A 10304-nucleotide genomic window follows, 5' to 3' on the forward strand; every position below is an offset into this window, starting at 1 on the left:
TTCATATTTCGGCCGATCTTCATTTGCTATCATCAAAACGAGCTCGCTTCTTTTGTTTCAGGAACATTATCTTATTTCTTATGTGTGAAGTTATGAAACTTCATGCAACAGTTTATTGGTAAGTTTTACATCTGAGTTATGTTACTATTACCAGAAAGATATATTGCCCTCTTTGAGGACTGATTTCTTAAAGAATTTTTAGTTCTCTTAAGTTTTCCAAAAAGGTTTCTCCCACTGAAGAACCATACTTAACAAATACAGCAGGATAGCCAATAGGAGCATCTACACTGGCTTCATAACCTTGTTTTGTAAATATTTGTCTATTCCATATATGCTGCCAAGAACAGGTTTCTCCAATTGGAAAATATGCTTTGACACTATTCTTGCCTTTGTCTAAAACAGGTACCACTAGAATCTCAGTGCCAATCAAGAATTGGTGGTAAGTCAAGCTATGCACATGTTCATCATTTGGGTAGTGAAGAAATAGGTGGCGTACCACAGGGAGACCCTTTGAAGATGCTTCCTGCAACAAGAGTGGGACATGAAAACATTTATTAGCTCACACTCAAAGGTACTTGATTCTTTTAGTGCCCATTGAATTTGATGATATTATTACCTTTACAAGTTGGATTCTGTAGAACTTCCATGCCTTGTAAACCTTAGCAAATCGCGCAAAATGTGATAAAGTACGATCATTCGAGTAGAATTGGGTGTTGCATGATGGTTTGTTTCCCTAATTGCAGAAAAATTTAGATCAGAAACTTGTTAGAATTTGAGTTTCATGATTGTCAAACATTTAAATTTCCTATTTATCAAAAGGTATAACATACTTCGTGTGTTCGGAAAACAGTTGTGAAAGCATTTAGCTCCATCCATCGAAGTAGCAACTCTTCACTTCTCTGATATTTGATAAAAGGAAAGTTTACAGCACAGTACCCTCCAATATCACTGTGGTTGAAAGCAAAGCCAGAAATGCCACTGCTGAGAAGACCAACAACAGAACTCTTTATCCCATCATTGGTTTGCCAGCTCACCATCTGATCCCCTTCCCAAAACAGCATGCTCCATTTTGGACTATTTCTGAAACCAGCTCTCATGAAAAAGACCAAGGCTTCTTCCGGGTCTTCTTTCTCCTTACCAACACGACTACTTTTCCATTCTTCTACAAAATCTCTGTTTATCTGGGCCCAGAGTTCTGGATATCTGTTATGAGCAGATATTGGATCTTCCCCTGACATGAGTAACGATTCTTAGTACCACACTTCTCTAGGAATTATTATACAAATCAAGGAATATAAATTTGGGTTATTGGAATCAACTTTGTTTGATAACTCTATTAGATGGAACTTTCAACTAGGGTGGAAGATGGAACATGTTAATAAGCTAGCTCATAGACATTGATTCCTTAGAGGCTTCAACAGATTAGGGAATGACCTCACAGGAAGTTATGGGATCATTTTAATATAACAATTTAATAGATTAAAAGTTCAACCTGAATAAAGGGTGCAATCGACCGGTAAGCCTTCACCGAAGTCGGCCATCCATCCTCCAACACCATCATCCACCATGTCTTGTAGAATATGCTTGAACCAACTTGCCGTGTCTGGATGAGTCAAATCCAACATTCCAACATCAAAAGCTGTATTAGGGACCATGTAAGGTTCACCATTTTTGTCTTTTACAAGTATGTCCAACTTTTTTGCTTCTTCAAAGAGGTTTCTCTTTTTGTTTGGCTTGTCATGAGTCTGTGAATTCAAGTAGAAGCTTTGCTCAACATCATAAACTGTTGAAAAATTCCAATAACATATAGATATTGCTTAACCCAGCCAACACTTCTTGAAAATGAAAAAGGCCCATTGTTAGTATCAGCTTTCTTTTTACTATAAGTCATGAGTTTACCCCTCGTATATTTACGCAACAAAGTCTTCAAAGCAACCAGTTATAAATTTAAATTTGTGGACAAGTAATAAAATAAAAAATCAGGATAGAAGAATGATACCGGCGCTAGACAAGGGTTGCAGTATGTCATCACTTTTATGTGCTTCGCACTAAGATCATTGAGTAGTTCTTGCCATCCAGAGTACCTTGTTGCATCCACTTCCCAGTTCCACCATAGTTGGGATCCAATGATTGTTTCCCTTTGTCCCACCCAATCCTGAGTATTAGTAGTATAGGGTTAGATCCATTCACATAGAAATATTAATGTTTTCAATGTTTCTTCTAAAGCATTTTTAAGAAAGCAATTAAACAAATAATTTAAAACATATATATGCATTTGCTGGTAGGCATAAATATATAAGCAGTACAGCATATAGAAAAATATATTCATAAACTTGATTTAGTAGTTTGTATTACTTGCAACCAGAATGCTGAAATCGGAACATCGTATTGTCTGAGTTGATCCCAAACTCGGCGCACCATTTCTGTGCCACCCTGCATTCCGACAACAGCTCCAGATATTATCCACTCAGGAAGCTGAGGAGGTCTTCCAATGGTTCCAGTGAAGCTTTCAATGAGCTCTGAAGGAGTGTTACCATGCAATATCCGTCCTTGTACTGAATTTCCATGTATCTGCATGCTCCAGCAGTAGCGCACACAAAGTTAAACATTGCAAGGCTAAGATCTTGGATAAGCATTAAGCCATCATGTACTAATTTCTAAAGAAAAAAGCCAACCCTTTCCTTCTTCGAAACTTACTACATATTACAAAATGAGATCAGTACAAAATACATAATGAGATCAGTACAAAGTAATGCTATTGGTCATAATTCAAAAGTGTGTGTGTGTTTTTAATACATCCATTGGTATCTTATTACTCTCCTACAAAAGTGTAAGTAAAAAAGTCATCTAAACTTCTTACCTGTATCTGAACTTTGTCTGGTTTTGTCAGATCAAATATAGAATATTCATATCCTTCAAGGTAAAGGGACCTCATTTTTGAAGTCATATAGAATGGAGAAGGAGCATAAGTGGTTGACCAGTCTCCTCCCGCCCTGCAAATGTCAAGAAAACGTATTAAAATCAAAATCTGATGTTTTATCAGATGGGTTTATAGCATTGGTTTCCCTTGGAACAAATCCAGCCATTAAATTTGAAAAATAAAAAACCCACAATTAACTGTTGTTAAAATTTGCAACAAAATCTTAAATAAGTTTATCACAATTACAAATTATGTAAAAGTATAAAATCAAGTCAAAAACAACTATGCAAATCTGTGCTTGTAAGAATCAATCTTTAATGTTTTACCTGTAACTGATCAAATTAGCTGCAAAAGTAATGGGCTGATCTCCTCTCCCAATACCTTGTTCTTGAACTAAAATTGGGACCTTTTTCCCTTTAAAATTCATGTGAGAGAACTGCTCTCCGAACCCATAAAATCTCTCACTGCTTTCACTTGAATAGGTAAAGAAAACCCTGTTCAACTCTTTGGTTTCTTTGGCCTTTATTTCCTCCGTTTCTTCTTGTGATGAAGATCCTACCATGACAATCTTTCTTGGCTTGAAAAATGACCAGTATAACCCAATTTTCAATTTTCTAAAATGACCCAGTCTTCTACTAAAACCCTTGTATTTTCTTTTAATACTTGGAAAAGAAGAAGAAGGTGTTGAATGAAACTCAAAATTTGCTTCTCCAAGCTTCACTTGAAACCCAATTTGATCATCACTTTTCTGATCAAACAAAACCCAATACTTTGCACATATAGTAGGTTCTTTAGGATCAAAATCCAAATTCTCACAAATACTGGTCTTCTTTTTCGTGTTCATACTAAAAAGCCATCCCGAAACCATCAAAACTGGAAATTGGGTATCTTTCTCGAGCTGGAATCTTGAATACCCAGATGAAAAATTATGATCTTGACCCGATAAACATAGAAATTCTTCAAATCGATTGATCACCTGGATATTTTGTACGGTCTGGTGATTACACACCAAGTGAACATCAGTATCTTTTATAAGAAAAGATCCCCTGCTTTCTTCAACCTCTGTATCCACCATTGCTGCAGAGACAAAAGCTCGACCTGGGATGGTCGACCAAATGGGCTTCGTGGGCTGAAAATGATGGAGAATCGAGAAAGACCCGCCATTGTTGGAGTTCCAACGGAGCTGAAAATCCTTCCCGATTGAGTAAACATGATCAGAAGGTAGAGATGAGGATGTGAAGAATAAGGTACCGTGGATGAAAGGGAGAGAAGGTAAGGAAGAAGTGAAGGGATTGTTCAAGTGTTTGTGGTGCCTTTTGGTGATTTTGAATGTACTCGGCATCGTTGGAATTCTCAGAGAACGATGATAGTATTTAGTGCATGCAAATGAAGAAAAAAGAGAGCAAGTTATTTTTTAAAAAAGTAATTATTATTTTCTTTTAAAGAAAATATTTCAAGAATTTAAGCTTTGGTTTTTATAGAACGTGATTGGTCAGAAGAGCAAGAAAGTTGAAGATTTTGCTTTGACGTTTCGTGTAGACACATGTTTATGTTATTTCAACCATTTTCACCTTTGACCAAAATATAAAAAAAAAGTAATTAAAGGTTGTGTTTAATTTTATTTTATTTTTTTTCTAAGAAAAATTGTTTTATTGTCTATTTTTATACAAGGAGCAAGTAGTAGATTACTAGATTCTTATATAAAAAGAAATAAAGTGTAACGCCCTAATGCTAAGGCACGCTACAGTGCTTTTTCAATTATTGTGCAAACTTTGCTAATCAAAGTAATTTCTTGAAAAACGTGTCAAATTAAAATTTATGCTTTAAACATTAAACTTTTATAAAATAATATAATATTTACAAATCCCGGGATCCCGATTTCAAACTTTTGAAAATTTACTGTTTAAACTTTACATTCAAAATATACAAGTTCTGGGTCGCACAGCGACTTTCAAAATATAACACCCAGATGTCCCGAGACCGAACACTCCAGGTCGCGCTGCTTGACATGTACAATCTCACCCGAGCTCAGGTTCACTCCTGTTCAGCCTTCGCCTTTCCTTTACCTACACATGAAAGCAGAAACTGTGAGTCGACAGACTCAGTAAGAAATGCATATAACATACCATATAATTTCCGACCTGTAAATAGGCGCCCATACACCTATTTACAGAGCTTAACAGATGAGCATGAACGTTCAATACCAGGGTACAACCACTATACCACATACACAACGTACCTCGCTGTACGAGTGTTGGTAGGGTTTATCCCGATCACTGAGTATCACTGAGTGATGTACCACACACCTTAGCATTTTTCTATACTTGTGTTGGTATCACTGTATCGTACTCTAATTAACAACAATCACTGTACCAATACACTCACACAAGTGTTGGTAGTGTTTAACATAATTCAAGCATGCATATATAAACACATATACACACATTCAGATAATCACATCATACATTATACACAGTTCTTACCTGTTTTCCGAATTCAAGTGTCTTTGGCCAGGCGACGAACGGAATTTACGTGCTAGATGGATGCCCTAATCACAAGAATGATAACACAGATGAGTGACTCGCCAAATCACTTTCCGGGACTTAAAACCCGAAACTAAATGTTTCTCTATCAATAAACCTCATGGAAAAACCCTATATAACCGAAAATTGGCTAAAACTAGGGTTCTGGACAAATCCCCAACAGAGCCGGGATCCAACGGTATCTCGGTTCGGGTCACCAACCTGGCCGACCGGTTGGTACGGACCACCCGAACCGAATCGGTTCATGCGAAAACCCAAAAATTTGTCCCCCTTGATTCAAATCATTTCCAAACTTTACCAACCTTTCCAGTATACCTAAACAATGCATACACAATAAAACCCGGCCCGGTATTTCACAGAAAAACACAATAAATATCAACTTGCCATTAAAGCTTTAAAGCTTTGAACTCAATGTTCAAAGTTGCATAAAACCAACCATAAACCTCAAAACCAGCTGCTATGGGCTAAACTCAACTCATACTAACCCTAGAATTCAAACCAAACAAATAACAAACCCTAACAGCTCCTATAACACAATTTCACTACTTCAACTAATTCAAAACTTGAAAATTAGAGAAGAGGACCATTAGGGCTTACCTTAGGTTGATTTCCCCCCTTGAATTCTTGCTGAAAACTCAGAGAAATGGAAAAGAAAATTGATGCTTGCCCTAGGTTGTCCCAGCCGAAAGAAAGAGAGAAGAGTCCAAGAGAAAATGGCTTTTTTTTTTTCTAATTCCTTTTTCTTTGATTTTCCAAATTGGGAAAGAATTAACTAATCTTGGCTGAAAGTAACCTTCCTAGGTGTCAATCAACAAAAGAGCCACCTATCTCCTATCCCTACAAATGACAAAAATACCCTTAGACTTAAACTAAGGTATTTCTTTGAAACTAGGGGTAAAATGGTCAATTTCCATAACCCCGCTCAAACCCGATAATTTATTTTCTCTAAAATATTCCCCACTATAAAATAGGGTTCTAAACTTACTCATGTGATTATCTAGCCATCCATCGCATTTTCCGTTGTCGCCGAGCAAAAATTACAAAATTAACATATTTCACATATAAGCTAAATAATACCCCTAGAGTTTAATAAAATCTCCAGAATTGAGAAATTATAACTCTAATATTTATTTCTAAATATTGGGGTCCATAATCAAAATTAATTCACAAATATTAATAAAATAATAAAATAATAAAAATTAGTGCTAATTGCCTTTTCTAATCCACATTACTAGAGCGGTCATTACATAAAGAAAGACCATAGCTTTTGTGTAAATTGTTCTTCATGTCAATTCATATATTTAATCATCATAGTGTTTCTATTTTGGCACTTGATGAAATTATTATCTGTCTTTCAATAATAATATACAGTCTAGCTATTCAGTCTTACCTTGTAGTTAGTGTTTAATAAATGAGTAATTTACGACATAAATGTTTAAGTTTTATGCTGAGTAGCATATAAGTACCTAAGTCGTATTTTTTGCGGTAAAAATATATTCCGTCACTAGTGTGGAACTTCCGTAAGTACCTAACCATTATGTGATAAGTCAATGTCAAAGTGTCACTCGTTCATTGGTCCATGTCATTAAATTTTTTATTTATAATTTAAATATTTAAAAATATAAAAAATAACACGAGTATTTCCAGCGTGTTTTGTCCTCACTCACTCACTTCTTGGGAAAATTTCTTAAAGGTCACCCATCTTGAAATTACCCAGGTCAAGCACGCTTAATTGTGTAGTTCTTTCATGATGGTACAACTTTTGGTCTTTTCCCTTCAAATCACGAGACTCTGACTGTTACGTCTTCGCTTCAAGCCTCTATTGGGTCCTTACACCCATGGAATGATGACTCTTATACACGAGTATGTCACTCTGACTACTTCCTGAAATGATGACTGATCCTACAAATCAACAAGAGTGTTTCTAGCGTGCTTTGTCCTCACTCGCACACTTCCTGAGAAAATTTCCCAAGAGGTCACCCATCCTAAAATTACCCTAGGTCAAGCACGCTTAAGTGTGGAGTTGTTTCGTCATGAGCTACCAAAAAATAAGATACACCTTGTTGATATAGTTGGTACCAATCAATTTATGTAAGTCCTCTTCAATTGTGTAGTCTCATACCTACACTATAATGACCGCAAATTAGCACTAATTATTGATATCTTTATAGTTATTTGTGAATTTATTTAATTGTGGGTCCCATTATTAAAAGTGGGCACTAGAGTTATATTTTTCAATTTCGAAAATTTTATTAAACTCTAGAGGATATTATTTGAGTTATATATGAATTATGTTATTTTTGCAATTTTTGCTCGGCGACGATGGAAAATGCAATGGATGACTATTTCAAATCACAATGGTAAGTCTAGAATCTTTTTCTTAATGGGATTAAGAGTGGTGAAAAATAAAATACCGAATTTGAGCGGGGTTATAAATTTTGACCATTTTACCCCTGGGCTTGGATTAGCATTAGATTAAGCTCCAAGGGCATTTTGGTAATTTTATGAGGGGGGATTAGGTGGCTTTTGCTTGTGTTGACAGCTGCCCTTTAGTGCTGAACAATGTGATTATGTCATACATTTGTTGAAAATAAGAAATTAAGAAAAAAGAAAAGAAATTCAATTTCCTACACCATCTCTCTCTCTCTCTCTCTCTCTCTCTCTCTCTCTCTCTCTCTCTCTCTCTCTCTCTCTCTCTCTCTCTCTCTCTCTCTCTTCGAGCCTTCCTTGTACCAACTGAAGCTTTAGCACTTTTCTTTGATTTTGGAGGGTTTTTGACTGAAATCAAGTAGAGAAATTTAAAGGTAAGAGTTCTAGATCTCCTTTTTGAAGTTTTTAAGTTGTTAGTTAGCTTAAGCATATTGAAATTGTGATTTTGCTTCTGTTTGTGTAAGGGTTTGTGCTTGTTTGTTTTCTAATGAATATTGGGGTTATTCTAGGTCTGAATTACCTGGTTTTAGAGTTTAATTCTTGGGTTGAGCAAGTTTGAGTTCACTTGACTCAACAATGGCATGTTTGGTTTCTGGATATTTTTCTGAATTCTGTTGCTTGGAATATATTGTGGAAGGTCATTATAGGTGTTCTCGAAAGTTTGGTGGGATTTGGACATGTTTTGAGTAGGTTGGGAATTGTTTGGGGAAACCTGGTGCAAACCGGTTAACTAGTTTGCCAGGACCTGCAAAACTGGTTTTGGTAGATTCCCCGAACAATTCATTTCCTCGATTCGTGTCCATTTCAGTGTCTTGGTTGGGTGATTCCCTGTTTCCTAGGATATTGTAGTTCCAATTAGTAATAACAGAACCTTAAGTTGGAGATTCAGGTTTCCCAGATTAGGATTTGACGTGTGATTTACCCAGTTATGTTATGTGATTAGGGCATCCATCCAGTACGAGACTTTCCGTTCAGGTCGGCCAACTCACTTGAATTCAAAAATGAGGTAAGAATAGTGTGGAACATGTGATACATATGCGAATATATGTATGTGTGAAATATATGTGCATGCTTGTTATGATTAGTACACTACCAACACTTGTACAGAAATGGTACAGACTGCATTGGTATAATCTATATTGTTTAAAGAGTACATTACGGTGTTACTAACACAAGTACGAGAAAGTGCAGGGTGTGTGTGATATATCACTTAGTGGTACTCAGGGTACGAAACAAATCCTACCAACACTCGTGCAATGTGGTACTTAGTGTATGTGGTTAGGGGTGTGTATAAATCGATTCAATCCAATGACAACTGACCGATCCAATCACAATCGACTGCCAAACATTGGATATTCAATTGTGATCGGATCTGATTGGATGTTATTTTTGAATATCCAATTGGATCGGATCGGATGTTGGATGCAGTGTCTAAAATTCAATACATCCAACATCCAATTAAACTAATTATTATTTTCATTTAGTTTGGATGAGTAATTAGATTTTATAATGTTATACGTAAAATATATATGTATACATAAAAATTAACATTAAATTTTTACTCTTTTTTTCTTAGATTGGATGGATCCAGTCTAATCTAATACATATTAGACCTAAAATATTGGATGGATCCGATTCGATCCAAAAAATATTAGTCTAAAATATTGAATAAATTTAAATTAAACCAATAAATATATATAAAATACATCCAATGGATAGGACCGATCCAATCCAACATCCAATGGATGTTGGATCGATTGGATGACTAAAATTAATTGGATCGAATCGGATGGTAAAATCTAACATCCAATATATAATTGGATTGGATCTGGATAGGCCTAAAAACATTTGATGTGATCCAATGAACACCCCTATATGTGGTACAATGGCTGTACCTTAGTATAAAACGCTCTTACTCATTTGTTAAGCCTTATAAATAGGTGTATGGATGCCTAGATACAAGTCAATAATATGTGATATGTTATATGCTTTTCTTACTGAGTCTGTCGACTCACAGTTCTACTTTCATGTGTAGGTAAAGGAAAGGTGAAGGCTGAACAGGAGTGAGCTTGAGCTAGGATGAGGTTGTACATGTCATGGTGGCGCGACCTGGAGTGTTCGGTCTCGGGACATCTAGGTTTTTCATTTTGTAGTCGTTGTGCGACATGACTTTTGTATTTAGAATATTTTGTAAAAATTTTAATAATGAGATCCCGACACTTGTAAATATTTATATATACTTTATAAAGTTTCATAGTTAATTCTAAAAGTTTTAATTTGAACGATTTAAAAAAAAAAAATACTTTGATTAGCAAAGATACCACTTAGCTTGAAAAATCACTGTAGCGTACTTTAGTATTAGGGCATTACATACACAGTCTCAGAATCATCACACTTGACCATCCCCAGAT

General features: G+C 35.7%; 1 protein-coding gene across 1 annotated transcript; it reads right to left on the bottom strand.

Annotated features, from left to right (window-relative positions):
• Window positions 1–4440, bottom strand: LOC115700761 (uncharacterized). The gene is made up of 8 exons (XM_030628401.2): window positions 3247–4440; window positions 2861–2993; window positions 2356–2571; window positions 2000–2155; window positions 1493–1745; window positions 831–1231; window positions 617–733; window positions 1–523 (listed from the first exon to the last, which is right to left on the bottom strand). Exons 1-8 carry the CDS (start codon window positions 4260–4262, stop codon window positions 188–190), a joined length of 2628 nt encoding a protein of 875 aa, XP_030484261.2. The 5' UTR covers window positions 4263–4440; the 3' UTR covers window positions 1–187.
• Between the last annotated feature and the right edge of the window lie 5864 nt (window positions 4441–10304).

Source organism: Cannabis sativa, chromosome 8, assembly GCF_029168945.1.
Source record: "Cannabis sativa cultivar Pink pepper isolate KNU-18-1 chromosome 8, ASM2916894v1, whole genome shotgun sequence".
Taxonomy (NCBI): Eukaryota; Viridiplantae; Streptophyta; class Magnoliopsida; order Rosales; family Cannabaceae; genus Cannabis; species Cannabis sativa.